At 41.9% G+C, this 15,002-nt stretch overlaps 1 protein-coding gene across 1 annotated transcript in view; it reads left to right on the forward strand.

Annotated features, from left to right (window-relative positions):
• Positions 1 to 2,948: 2,948 nt before the first annotated feature.
• fibcd1b (fibrinogen C domain containing 1b) overlaps positions 2,949 to 15,002 on the forward strand; it is a gene marked incomplete at both ends in the record, with an annotated part of 112,837 nt that continues 100,783 nt past the window's right edge. Inside the window, one exon of the mRNA XM_083901989.1 lies at positions 2,949 to 3,020. Coding sequence (XP_083758115.1) covers positions 2,949 to 3,020 — 72 coding nt within the window. The remainder of the gene's footprint in view (positions 3,021 to 15,002) is intronic.

Genomic DNA, 15,002 nt, shown 5'->3' on the forward strand with positions numbered 1-15,002 from the left:
CCTGTGTAAGCATAAGTCAATGCCTGTCTTTCTTTTTTTTTTTACACATGATATATGGCTCATTCATTTTAGTGTTTCAAAATCCCTACAAAGAAAATGAAGTGTTTCCCCCCCCCCCCCCCCCCCAGGTTTCAAAACAAATTTGTGTCAATAATAAAAAAAAACCCACAGAAATTGCTAATTAAGCAAGCGTGTCAAGTCCGATCTGAATCAGAAGTTATGAAACTGTGCAACTATTTTCTTTTGAACTTAAACTGCTTCAAAATCATTTAATGGGTCACTGACTTGAAATAGGGAGAAGGGAAACTCTGTCCTTCCGCTATGTAAGTTAGAAGTTTGTAATTATAGTCTGCGATGGAAACTGTCAGATTCAAGCCCAGTAGGTTCAAGAGTAACGCAGAACTGAGGTCAGTTATAAAGACTTTAGTGCGGTTTATAAAACGCTACAGGGACAGCACACGGCCACCAAAAGCTATATAGCTTTGATTACATCTTCCTGTTTTACCTTTATATATACCAAAAACACACCGCGATATGGGGCCGTATTAGAAGAAATACATATTAATCAACACTTACTTCACCTAAAATATGGGTTTCTTCAGATGGGACATTTCAAACCATTTTAGTATCATAGTTTGTCCTTTTGTCAAAGAGTGTTCCAGTGCACCGATCAACAACATGGTATTAGTCTAAAGTTCTACACAGCACTGTCAAAATTACTATGTCATTTTGTAAATACAGTGCTTAACAAATGTATTAACATAATTATTTTACTTACTTTCAAAAACTTTTTTGGCTTTTTTTGTTATTGCCAAATTTGAGCCGGTATCTTTGAGAAGTCCGAAAATGAATAACGTCCAACCACTAAAGCGTATTTTTCTGTGTAAATAACTATAATTTCACATCATAATCAAGAAATAATAATGTGTTTTACTGTTTTCGTTTTTGTTGTTGTTATATAAAATGGTACGTTTGAAAATTCATGGATAATGATCATAATTATATTTCCTCACATTAAAAAAATATCATTTTGGTTAAAGAGCGTCAACATACTGGTGTATTAACCATTAAAGAGACCTAAAACAATAATTTAATTATACCAATGCTGTGGCTTTGGGTGGTGCATTGTCTATAATACATTTGTTCAGCACTGTATATAAGAGCACACCTTTACTGTGCTTATTCAAACATTTAAACAGAATGAGACAACAGGTTCGGCATGGATGAATAATTGCACTTGGTGCTTTGGTCCCTGCACTAATGATTACACCTCTAATCATCCGTCCATCAAACTACCTTTACTGAGCAAAAACACGTCCACTCTTGCGGCACATGTCATTGACAGTAATGACTCTGTGTGCAGGTGATGGGGAGGGGGGATGGAGGGGGGGAGGGATCTGTGTGTGCTGCTGTGCTGCCTGTCATTGAAAACTGCTGAGATGAGGATTGATACGCGTGGGTTAATTTATATCTGGATCTGCATTTGTTTGCTGAGCTCAGTTATTCAGGTGTCCTGTGATAATCCTTTTCGAATAATCAATAATTTAATATACAGTGGGAACCTTTTTTTCCCCGCCCCTGTTTGATAAATAAGAGCCAAAGTAAATCCCCCTTCTCAAATGTCAGATGTATGCATGGCACATTTTCCTCCATTATTAAATCATCGTTATGTTGTTTATGAAGTGGGATCTGCTGTGTTTAGGCGAGCCATACAGTCGGTGGTGTGCATAACCCAGACAAATGTGCAGTGATCTCATCATTCACCTCTTTGTTTATTTATTTTTACTGGTGAAGTTATTTTGCTCTAAACTCTTGCAGCTCCACATCTAAAGGTCAGAAGTACTGGGTGATGTTACACACAGTAATTAACGCATTACTAATCGGGGTCAGGTATAATGCTGCACACAAGCTGCATGACCATCAGTATCATTTGCTGCAACATTTTAGCTGTTTTGAGGAGAATGTTTTTGTTGTTTTTTTGTTCTGCAAGGGGATTTGTATCAGTAATCAGTCCCCTGGTTTAAATTAACTCATTACACAGTCTAGTCTATACGCAGCCTTCATCTGCCCCCGATCTGCTGCTGTTTGGGTTGCAGTGGAATAGGGTGGGAGTGAGGCAGCAGCAGCAGGCGGGGGAAGAAGCAGCAGCAGCAGCAGCAGCAGCATCAGTCGAGGACAGGCGGGCTCAGTGGAGGAACGCTCGCTTGGAGCGCGCCGCGCGTACTGAAGGGGACGCATTGATTGACAATCGGCGGCACCGTGCGCCTTGTGCTGCACACAAGCGGAGCGCACTATAATCTCTTCGCACCCGTCTTCTCGACGTCGGCATCTGTGTTGTAATACACAGTCTGATCGACCTGGCGCAAAGTCGGAGTGGCTTTGTCAATCCCCTGGGCACCGGTTCTTTTTTTTTTTGGAATCTTTTCGCCGTATAAACGAGAAATAGAAGGACGCGACACTATCCCGTTCCGTCTTTTTTGGAGTGGTCTCAGTCTGGGGCTGAGCTGACGCTTCAAACTCTCTGAGAAACACGATGGACTAAAAGCTCGGGTTGCACTTCGCAATCTGAGCCCAGGGAAGATTCAGTCGATTTCTTTTTATGGAATAAAAGGACTGCGCATGGTGCTGCCCAGGATCATTTTAGGGTTAATTTTTGTCAAGTTCAGTCTAATTGTGATGCGTACGTGGAGCCTGTAAACACTATTTTTTTGCGTATTTTAATTGGAATTAACGACTAAATGTTTATGAGACTTTCAGAAGGAATTTAAGTTTAATTTTTGGTGCGTAATTTGCAGTGCGGAGCCGCAGAAATAGTTGTCTCCCTTCCTTTTTTCTCCGATTTTTCCACGGATTAGGGTTAAATCACTGATCAAGACTTAAAAGGCGCTGGTTTATTCTCTCTTTGCCTGGAGCTCACAGGCGGATCTGATGCGCAGATTCTCCGTAGGATGGTAAATGACCGATGGGGAACCATGAACAGCTCTTCTGAACTCGAAGATGGCACTCGGCATAAAAACCAGGTATATTGCTTACTTAACACCGCTCCTGTCGTTGTGCTGGGTGTGTTTGTGAGGAGTGGTGCATCTGTTGGTGCAGTGTTGAGTTTGGCGATGATGATGATGATGGTGTTGGTGTGTGGCTCTCGCAAATCTCTGCAATGTGGAGACAATAATATAGCTGCAAATGAACTCTGACACTTTAACGTCGAAACTCCAACTGCACATCACACAAACCCCAGTGGTTTCTTGAACGTGTTTGTCACAAATACTTCACTTCCAAACAGTTGAAGTGAGGAGAGTGGCGCTAAAAAAAAATCACGGCAGGGGTATTAGTGCGAGTGTGAAAAGGCGGAATAGAATATTTGCGCATCTTTGGCTGCGTGCTCTCCACACGCTCAAGCCCGCATCACCAATGCAAATCCGCGCTTCAATGGAAATCACATGCGTGTTGTTTCAATGTTGAAAAACGCGTGCCACTGAGACTTGTGTTATCAACACACCAGAGTCCATCCGCACACGATGGAGACAGGAGCGGACGTGCCGCGCTGTTTCAGGCAAGGCGAGCTTACTTTGGGGAATAGTCTGTGTGTTTTCACAAGGTCAGTGGAGGGTTATTGGCAGCCCACCAGGGGAACAGGTTCTGCCCTGGAATCGGATTTCTTGGGCACAGTTAAAGCTCGGTGCCTTCATCTAATGAGACTGAGGATGGATTTGGTTTTTGTGCGTCATCACTGTGAAATACCAATACAGGCTTAAGGTGCTCATGAGAATTTGTTCAGAACTATTTATCCATTTGTTTTTTTTTTGGCGTTTTTTGCAGGGGGGTGGGGCTTTCTTGGAGTGGTTCATAGTCATACATGTTACTCTTTTAATTAGTTTGCTTTTTTGTCCACATCAATGAGCAGTTGTGACAAGAGGAACAGCAGGGAGCATAAATGGCCTCATGATTTACTTTTATTGTGATGAGTTTTGATTTGCTGTTCCAAACTCCAAACGCAGAGAGTATAAGATGCGTTACCTCTGTGCAGTCATTTGACTCCAGGCTAAACACAAGAAGAAGAAGAAAAAAAAAAAAGATTTTGCCACGACATTTGTTTGAGACATATGAGACATCTGTGACAGATTTCCAAAGCCCTGGCAGGTGTCGGGTGATATCTGGCCCTTCTGTCTTGTAATCTCACGGCTCACTCTGAGTCATTTCTATAGTGGCACTTTGAACTGGGCTGTGCTGCGTTTCAGTTCTCTAAAATTACATTCCTATTGATTAATACAGGCTGCAGTTAATCTTTCAGATATCGCAGTTGGCTGATTCTCATGTAACCTATAGGAGACGGAGCTGATCAGTAATGTAAAGGATACCACCAATATTTTGCCCTCCTGCTCACAAAGGCGTTTTGGCCTCTTTTACTTAAAGGTCATGCGAATACTAAGTACAGCTAAAATGATCAAACCCTTCAGCTCTATTCTCCCCTTTCTGTTTCTCATTACAGCTGCACACAGGAAGTGACGTGTTTGACGTCACAGTTGACAGAAGCACAATGGAAAGTGTAGCAAGTACTTGGAATATAGCTAAAAATGGCAAGAAGCAGCCATGTAAAGTTCCAGAAATGGATTGTACTGCTAAAAAGAATATGGACTTTCAGTGGAAGGGGTGGGGTTATTACTCAGAATCCCCCAGAATTCCTCAGTGGAGCTTTAAGGATATGTAACATGTCTACAGAAAGATTCCTACACAGAATAGAGGAGATTATGTATCTTCTATTTACATAAGGCAACACCTTTACACCACCCTTTAAGTTCATTCTCAAGGTGACATTTTGCTGGTCATTTAACATCATCCACTTTACCATTACAGCTTATTCCCGTTTGCTGCCGCTGAAGCTCCCCCCATCAAGCGCTACCCACCAAAAGAGACAAACAAATCCCAAGCTACTTTCTGACATTGTTAAACTAGGTCTTCTGCTATTGTTTTGACCAAAGACATATTGTGCATCTAAAGTCACGTGTGTTCTACTGTGTGTCATGTTGTACCCAAATCCATCACCTATTACTAAACTGGCCAGAAGAAATTGCCATCTAATGAGCTTGTATTAGATGCTTTTTCCACACTATCTGGCCTCTAATAAGTCCAAACAATGAAAAGCAAATTATTATTATTATTTCCCATTCTCCTGGATTAGAAAGAATCAGTGGATATTGGAGCATAGAAATGGAGGTAGCTGATGCTTCTCTCTGTCCCTGTGCTCCCTCATCTACCTGTCTCCTTCCTCTACACTCGTGGTTTTACTATCACTCACAGACACGCGTACATTTTCTCTTCTGTTTGCGTGCGCGTCTGTCTCCTCTCTAATCTGGAGAGCAGTAACTCTGAACGTTTATCTCCAGCCTTGTGTTATTGACACAGTCATTTCAGACTCGGTGGGGAGAGGGTGCGGGGTAATACAGATCTCTCGCGGTCTCTGTTTGTTTTGATATTACAAAACATGCCCCCACTATTCGTCTGGTAACTCGGCGCGTTTGATTTGTTGCTGGAGGTGTGCTGTCATCCGTGCCATTTGATAACAGATGGAGGCCAGTTAGAGTAAAACACAAATTCATCTGCCACTTAAAATCAGCCATAAAAAAAAAACCCAAATCCACTGGATCATATAGGCAACAGGGACCAGACATGGTGGAATATGCGCCTCATTTGTATGTGTAAAAATGTGACACTAATTTATCGCCTTAGCAACGGCAGGAATATAAAACTGAAGGGGCATAAAAATGTTCTTAGCTCTTCTCACTCAGGAGACGGTGTGTGAGCTCACAAAGGAAACGCAAAGAACAGGGGATGCAATATTGTGCAGTAAAAGCACAGATATTGATTTTCTGGAGGGATGCCAACAAGATTTCTTATAGGGCTGTTTGCTATATCTGTTTCCATGGTATCTTTCCTAAATCAGCCTCAAACCGCGTTTAAACAATTTGTTGTTTTGTCCCGGTTTAAGGATTTCACTTTGACACACACACACACACATAAAGTATAGTATGGTATAGTGTAGTATAGCAGAGAAGTCAGTGAGGCCCAGTGGGTTGCCCACTCTGGTTAGGTGTAATCAATATCACTCTGAGAACCCCAAACTTTTCCAAAGAAGTGAAAGGTAAACACAACACAGCGATAGACAAAGCGAGCTGTGTATTTGTATGCCCCAAGCTTCATTTCAGAACCACAAACCAACATAAACACATCAAAACCACACAAATAAATCAATGAGTAAATCGCATAACTATAAAAAAATAAAATCTCCGCTTGGACTTAATCGCAGACCGTACGTAAAAACATGTATGCAGTCCTTGGGGTTCTCCCTGAAGCCAACTAGGAAATGAGAATATATAAAATAGCCACTAGAGGATAATGATTTGAATGGAAGTCAATGGGTAAATGAGAAAACTTCCCACTTGATTTATGTCAGTAAATCACTACTTTCAGAACTTCTCCAATAGCACACGATGTCAGTTTTTTCCCATTTAGAGGAAAAACGACGCTAACGTACGGCAACTGTGAGGGGACACGGGAGCGACTGTGACACCTCCGAACCTGCGGCTGCAAAGCGTCAACACGGCGCCAGCTAATTTGCAGTCCTGGAGGCTTCAGAATGGGAGTGCAGATACTCACGGGTGACGCTAAGACAGGTTGCCACTTCAGTCTATACCTACTCACTTTAATACTATCTGACATCCACACAAAGCACTGTGCTTGATCATCCGTACGCATCTTTCTACAAGTCATTTCAAACGACAACAAAATAAAGTTTTTCTGTGCCAGAAAGTATATGTGTGATACTGATTGTAGATTGCCAGGTCGTTCGCCTGCTTAAACAGCTGGAACACATTTCCCTTTGAATGTACTTGTTTATTTCTTTTTGAATTTGGTGTAAACATTTATTTTGAATTTAAATAATTAGTTCGGTATAGTCAAACGTCAAGGTCGCTGTGACCTCGTTCAACTTGTTTTATACTGTTGCTCATGAAGTCATATACTATGTTATTGAACCCCTAAAAGTCTACTGCATTTCCCCGAGGACAGATATCAATGTAAACTGCCTCTTGCCTGTTTGTTAATGGCATTTAGCTGCAAAAACGGTAATTTTCAGTTTATTAGGAAAACGTAGTCCTTACGAAATGCGATAAACTTGGCATTGACCAATCATTGCATTTAAAATGACCTTGTTTTTTTTCCCAGCATAATAGTTTGCCACTAATTGTAGTATTGACTAGTAATTTGCAACTCAAATGATACCGAACACATATTGAATGTTTCAGTGGTATTTCACTGCTCTTCATTTTCTGAAAACACAACCAGCAAAAATAAAAACAGTTCTGCCTTTAGTATTTAATATTGTATTTGGCAAAATGATGTCCCGTATCTGAGAAAATTGCTAAATTATATCTGAACTCTGCAGCCACCATCGTACATCGTACTTTGCCCATTAGAAAATGGGTTTAAATGTATTATTTTTTAAATGTCTTAAATGTCTAACATTCTAGCAACGTCTAAAGTCTTTTTTGTTAGTTCTAGGCGGCACTTCAACTTGAAATAGCTTTTGGGTCGCAGTACAATATGGCACTTTTCTATTATACAGTTCCAGCACTACTTGGCCTGACTCTACTTGGTTTGGGTGCAGTGGCGGTTGCTGGTCTTTGTCACAGGGGAAGCTCATTTCAGGCCCAGTTATGTATACATAAATTCTACAAAAGAACAACAAGAACAAGGAACCATGACAATTATGTAAAACTGAAATGCTATCAATGTGTTTTTATTCACAGTGTATATGTACAAATAAAAATGGGCTATATGGCTGAGCCAATAACGCACGACGACCAGCTGTTTGTCAAAATTTCAGAGGACTGCGGCAGAAAAGGCTCTGCTGTTGTGTACGTTTCTGTAAAGCTGAGCTTCCCTGGAAGTGACAATTACTCCGGATTTGTCCAATGACAGTCGAGCTCACAGCAGTGGAAAAAAACAACAACTATTCTTCAAGGGGTTTTAATGCGGAGGCTGCTACGGGAATGTGGAAAATCGCCCAAGCCGATCCGACCTCCGTGATAAACACCTGATTCTGAACAAACTAGCGGCACGCTCTAATTGCGTCCTAGCGCACATTTAGTGTTGAAATATAAATACAACGCGGTACATAGTTGAACATATTTTAGAGGAAGCTGAGCTTCCCTTGGTGTCTTAGAGTAATCGCCACTGTTTTCCAGGACTTCATAGTACCTTCTCAATGTGGGCGGGTTCGTCATAGCACGACTGCACGACATTGCTCTTGACCAATCAGTGGCCGCCAGTCTGTTGATGTCAAATTTTAGCATCGGCTCACCACACTCACAGGGTACCAGGTCCTGGTCCCTAATGGGAAAACACCACAGTAGTGTGTTGAGAGTGCAGACTGAATGGATGTGTTGTATATTTGTTATGTGTGGATGTGGACTCTCTCGTTCTATGGATTCCCTTGTCAAACTAATGAACCCGCTGAGCTAGCTGGAGGTATAGGTGCCAGTGTGGACTGAAGCAGAGCACGAAGCAAAAGAGAGAGAGAGAGTTCCCTGGTTCACTGGGCCTGTAATTTCCCTGTGGGGGGGGGGGGGGGGTTCCTGCTGTGGCAGCAGAGAAACTCTCAGAAAACTTCACATTTCTGTCTCTCCTGCACGGCTCTGGGTGTCATCAAGGAAACACCCACCAGCGAAAAGTTTGAGTCACAGAATCAATTTGCCAGATTTCACGAAGCTTGAAGTTGCATTGATATATATATATATATATACTATATGCAATATTATTTTCTCAGTTCAGCATGAGGAAAATCGGTGCGTTTTTTCTTCTTCTTTTGTTTTTCATAGTGCTGTTTTTTTCTCAGTTTATGTGGGTGGTGTCTTCTTCTCTAAAGACAATTCACAAGAGGATTCCTGGCACATAATGTCTTCAACGCTGGTAATGTAAGTTTCTGACAGGAGGACAAAGTTGTTCTGTGTGTATATATGTGCGTGTGTGTGTTTGCCTTTAGTGTGTTTTATTTGTACTTCCAGCGACTCTATACTTGGAGAGTCTATAATATTATTCAAATTGGATGTTGAACATAAATAGCAGCTAGCCACCAGGGGGACCTCTCTTTGAACGCAAGTCTAAGGGAAAACCATTATTATTAGTGTAGGTAAACATTTTACTGAGGAGCTAATGTTCTCGTTCACTATTTTTGCCATTATGCCAAAATGTACGTTTGTTTCGCAACATCGCTAACTTACAGTTTATGCAAAAGTATAAAACCTGAGTTTGGTATATGAGAGCGAGTCGCTTCATGTGTGATTATGAACTACTCTGCCAGTTTGTGTAAAGGCCACATTATACTTCGACAACTGCGTAATGCCTTATCCAACTGCGTAACCACGGAGACCCCTCGAGCCCTCATAGTTCTCCGTCGTGGTGCCGGATACGCACTGCAGTTTCCTTCCCGATCAGTAGGGGTCACTACGCAAGGTTTGTTGTGCTTCTGGCTACAGGGAGCAATGGCGTCCGAGGAAGAAAGACTTGTTGTTGTTGTTGTTGTTGTTGCAGCTGAATAACATTGAAACACAGATACTTTTGATACAAAAATGAAGACGTGAAAGACTGAGGAGACGTGTCCGGAGGTGGTATGTACGTCCGCTAAATGTACCGAGAGTGATGGCAGGCGAATTTAACAGTCTTATTGGACCGATGAGGGACATGGACGAAGAAAACCACTTCAGGTACTTCCGAATGTCGGCTGGCAAATTTGATGAACCTATTAACCCTTTAAAGGGGAAATAAGTAGTTTATAGTGCCATCTAGAGGAGAGGCTGAAATTTACAACAAAGACCTGCTGCTCTGCTCACCCCCTCCCTTCCCTGAGCGCTACGGTATCCGCAGCTGGTCAAATGTCGTCCTCGTTGTCTTTCTCCGTGTCAGCAGATGAGGTTCGTGAGGCGAGGGAGAGGGAGAGCTACCGCGGCCGTAGCAGACGAAGCGGAGAGAGAGGAGGCGGGACTTCCGATACAAGTAAAGAGACGCTTGTTTTGTTCTCTCGCGTTTGTCCTTACAGGCTCCGGTAGAAACATGGCGTCTCGCTGCTAACAGTGGCTATGCAACCGCGGTCCGCGGTCATGTTATTTAACATGACTTTTTGAAACACTACGAAAATGAAACAAAAACTATTATACAGCGACTAGACAATGCAGGAGCACATAATATGTATAAAAAAGTGGATTTTGGGTTATATAAACCCTTAAATACTACACATTGTACCTTTAAGGTACGCACCAAGAAGAAGGAAAAATTATTATTTGTATTTTTTATTTTTTTATATACTTATGATAACCATAATGACAATCAATAGATAAATATATATACGTTGCAGTATTTCAGATACAGGCCTCTACATAACGGTTGAGACGTCTGTTCATAATGAACCTGGTTTGCATAATTCATGAAGTACAACATTCACAACAAGTCACATTAAGGTTTAGTGAGTTTAGCTTGATGCATTTTTCAATGAGATATAGTGACTTAAAGTGTGGTCGACCAAATGATTGAGTAGTACCTTAAAGGGTTAATCATCAGGGCACCAACCGCAGTCCTTGCCGTCTCCATTGTCCTTTGACGGACACCTAAAAAATATTTTGTGGCGTAGAGCACTTTGCGCAGGAGTATAAATTGGGCTTATGGAGGAGGTTGAGAGTTGAGGGAACTGTTCAGTCCATCAAACAAAAAATAATAATAATATCTCTGTGTCATTGATTTCACTTTGGGTCTGCTCTTCATAGCAACACGCCTTTATATTGACATGCTCTGTAATGAATTTCAGAGCCTCGAGGTGATGTGTTTTCCATCTTCAGTGGACATGTTTGTTTCTCACACAGAGATGCTTTTTCTTTTTTTTTTTTAATCCTTTTAATCATATTGTTTTTCATCTTTGGACACATCGAATACCGCATAGGCTGAAACCAATCGCTTTTGCTCTTGTCCAGTAGCAGAATCGGCGCACAAGTGTTCAGAGAAGTGCGGTCCTATTGTTAGAGTAAAGGTATGAATGTGTGAGAGGAGTGAGTGAGTGAGTGTGTGTCGGTGGATCAAAGTGATAACGAGCCTTTTTACTGTCGTTATGTAAGTGAAGAGTGCTTTTACATACCGAGTGATTACGTGCCTTAATGGAGCAGCGTGTTATTTTGTTTAGGGTTTTTTCTGCTGCAGGCAGATGGAGCCATTTTGTGTACAGTAGCCCGGTGAGGCTGGGTACGTCAGCGGTGTGAAGGTTACAAATGACAGCAGCTGTCCTGTGTGCTCCTGGCCTTGCTCATCCTCTATCTGCCTTTGTTATCTGACCCTGTGTCTTTTTTTTTTTTTTTTTTTTCAAATTGTCTCTCATTCTGTATCTCTTGCTGACATGAAGGCGCAGGATATTTCAATATCGGATATCTGGTGGTACAAGGGTGACCAGGAGGCCTTGAGAGAAAACAAGGCAGAGGGAGGGTGAGGACAAGAGGAAGAGTGAAAAGCTGGAGTTGGAAGAAAAGCAAAAGAATAAACATGAGAGACAAGAGCAGAGAAAATAAAAGAGTCACCCCGAGTATAAAGGACGTGAGAGGGTTGGAAAAGTATGAATCACAGTAGGTCTCAGATCAGTGTGGAGCAGACAGCAGCCTAGCTGGGGGCACATGTACCTTTGTGAGATGACGCAGATATATTCCAGCTGCTCAAAAACCCCTCATGCCTCCAACAAAGAATTGTTAACAGATATACCACACGTTGTTAGTGGAGGGAAGGCAGTCCTCTTCCACTTCTGACTCCTGCATCAGTTGCAAGCCTCATCACAGAAACCCCAAAGCATCACTGAGGGCTGACTCACATCCAAAACAACAGCTGCAAGAGACAGTACTTGTAAGAAATGTATTCATAAGTCTTCATTTTTTTTGGCCCCTGATTTCATGCACTGGCACATGCTTTAGGATCAATGCGTTCGTATTTGTACGCATGTTCACAGTACGTGTGCACATTTTACAGAATGTGTGAGCGAACAATGATGCCGGAGGCTCCTTTGTGTGTCTTTGTGTCTTTAAATTAATGAGAAGAAAGTAAAGCTGAGTAGGGAACATTAGGAAAGCACTGCAGGGCAAGGTTATACTCTTCCTCCCAAGGCATGTATTGACAGATGTGTCAGCAAGCTGACCTGATGGGCAGGGTTTCACAGTGGAAGAGCTAAAAGTGTGTGAGGGAGAGAGGGAGACCGGGTGAGCTAAGGCATTAGGTTTCTATTTGCAGGAATCTAACCCCGTCGTGCATCTCAGTCTCTCTCTCTCTGTGTCTGTGTGTATGGTGTCCAGGAATTACTCATGTTGTCGGGACCTTAATCTGTTTACAGAGTCACAAAACAACTACGTGTCCCCGTAATGTCAGTCAGTAAATGTAAGGTCAGGTTACTTGGGCTAAGGTTGGGCTAAGTTGTGTGTATTTTACGATTATTGGTTATAGAGTTAAGTCCCCCAGCAAATTAATGCAAGCCATTGTAATGTCACCTGGAGTTATGGAGACGAGACACGTGTCCCCACTTGACTGTATAACTTTTTGGGAGGAGAGAATTACGAGGATGTTAAATTAAAAAAAAACGCTCAAAGTAAAGTAAAGATAAATGTATAAGTTCCCCCAATATATTCCCCAAACTCTTTAATACCCTTAGGCAATATCACCATTCTGCAATTTATCGCTCACTTTCCATTTAAGTCGTCATTAAAAATGCATTGGAAATTGCGTGTAAGAGGCAAATGAGCGGTGTGCCAAGCTCAGGAGAGAGAGAGTGCGTTGGGAAAAGAGGTGCAGTGTGAGAGACACGTGTTACAGACTTAGAGTCACATTGATGGACAACTAGCCGGGGCCATTCTACTGACTGATTGGAGACTATCTTCATATCTCCAGTGAGACATGTCCAATTTACTCGTGGAGATTCCAGTCCAGGACTTAAAGAGCCTCACTTCAGTCGTGATTAAATTGAGATGTGGGATGGCGGTTGGGGGCTGGGTGGCATGGCCAAAAAAGGTCATTACAACGAAAGTTTTCAAATCGGTTGATCTATAATTATTGCAATGACTGTCGGATGATTAAAGATTGATTTTGGCTTCTGAGTCAAATATGAAAAAAAGACTGTTAAAAAGTTGATGACGGCTGAGTTCAGTTCAGAACTCGGCGAGAAAGCTGACTCACTGTCACTTTCACGTGACTACTTGAATTCAACTGTCATTAATGTTGTCAGATTTCCTTCTAAAATGCCCAATGGAATAAAATTTACCCTGAAATTTTTAGTATTTCATTAATATTACTGATCAATATTTAACTTTTTTTTTTTAGTGTTAACAATGGAACACATTGTATCGCACTATTTTCCCTTATTGTTTTATTGGAAGCTGCTGCCGTTAGTGAATGACCTACTTGCCAAAAAAAAAAAAATGTTATTCCCTTTCCTATTTTAATGCCGCTTTTCCATTATACAGTTCCACCACTACTCGGCTCTGCTCTACTCGATTTGGTATCATGCACGTCATTTTAATTACATATAGTACCGCCTCAACGTGGGTGTGTTCGTCATAGCACGGCTGCAAGATACTGCTGTGACGTCGATTTATGCGCAACGCACACAAACTAGTGACCAGCAAAGAAGTTATTTTTAGGTGTAAAATGAATCATTAGAATTAGGGTGATTTCACCCCCTATAGCATTTGGTGTGCGCGAAACGTGTTTGGTCCCTTGGTTCGGTTCGCTTGCGTAGGTGTGAATCTAATCTCTGCACTTTGGTGATCACCAAATCAACCTTCTACCATCTACTCGTTGATAGCTGCTCTACTTTGGTATGGTGCCTCTGGTGTGAAAGCAACCAAACCAAATGGGACTGCATTGTGGGTATGAGATAAGATACGGGATTATGCGGAATTTCCACCGGGCGCAGAACCTCAGTGCTGCAGTTTTGCACCGAAGTCTGGTGCCGATGAACTGAGTGGTCTATTTTGGTTCGTTTAGAACTATGCATATGTGAAAGCAAACCGTACCCACACCTGTTTACTACATTGTAGCATTTTCTGACTGGTGCAGACCAAAGCAATCGAACAAAAGGTGTAAACGCGCCCTTAGTTGATCTAAAAGATGTGTAAGTCCAAATTGCTCCGTACTTGCTGCATGACCGGATCGCAGAAAAAAAATATGGCTGAATGGGTTGTGATTCGGATCACGGTTGCCGGATTTCGACAGTGCTATCGTTAAATACACCTTGCTAAATGTTGAAGATTAACGCATGTTTTCAATGGATGTTTAAGTCTTTTGAACTGCTCTACTGTTTGGCATTGTTTGTTTTTTGATTCTTGTGTCGAGCAGCTCTGCCAATCAGTGGCTGCCAGTCTGTTGACCTCGCCAGAGCAGGTACCAAAAAAAAGCACCGAGATACCAGGTAATATCCCTAATGGAAAATTAGAAAAGGTCGAGTCGACTTGAGCCGAGTTGTTTTAGAACTGTGTAATGGAAAAGTGCCATTTGTCTCATCTGACCTCACATATACTCGTAAATACACACGAAATTGCAGATACACACACACAAGATGAGCACAATTTGTGATGGGTTATGTGCCTGCCTAAAAAATGCAGACCGAACAGTAAATAATAGGGAATTTAATTAGAGTCTGAAAATCCAGTGAATAATTTATGATAAATTGAGGAGTTTAATCAAACCATCAATCTACCCTGGCCTCTGCATCTGGAGCAGAAGAATATAACAGGGCAGAGTGAGGAGGAGGAGAATGTAATTGTTACTCAACGTGAAGCACTTGAACACACAACAGCTCTGGAAACGGTTGCAGTACAGACAATGCCCTGCAGTGAACCACAGCTAATTGTAAAAACACTAATGCCAATGTTGAGCCTTAGCGTACATGAGGCCTTTATATCTATTTAAGTGGCTGTGATTTAGCAACATTG

The sequence above is a fragment of the Microchirus variegatus genome (genome assembly GCF_963457635.1).
Source record: "Microchirus variegatus genome assembly, chromosome: 1".
Taxonomy (NCBI): Eukaryota; Metazoa; Chordata; class Actinopteri; order Pleuronectiformes; family Soleidae; genus Microchirus; species Microchirus variegatus.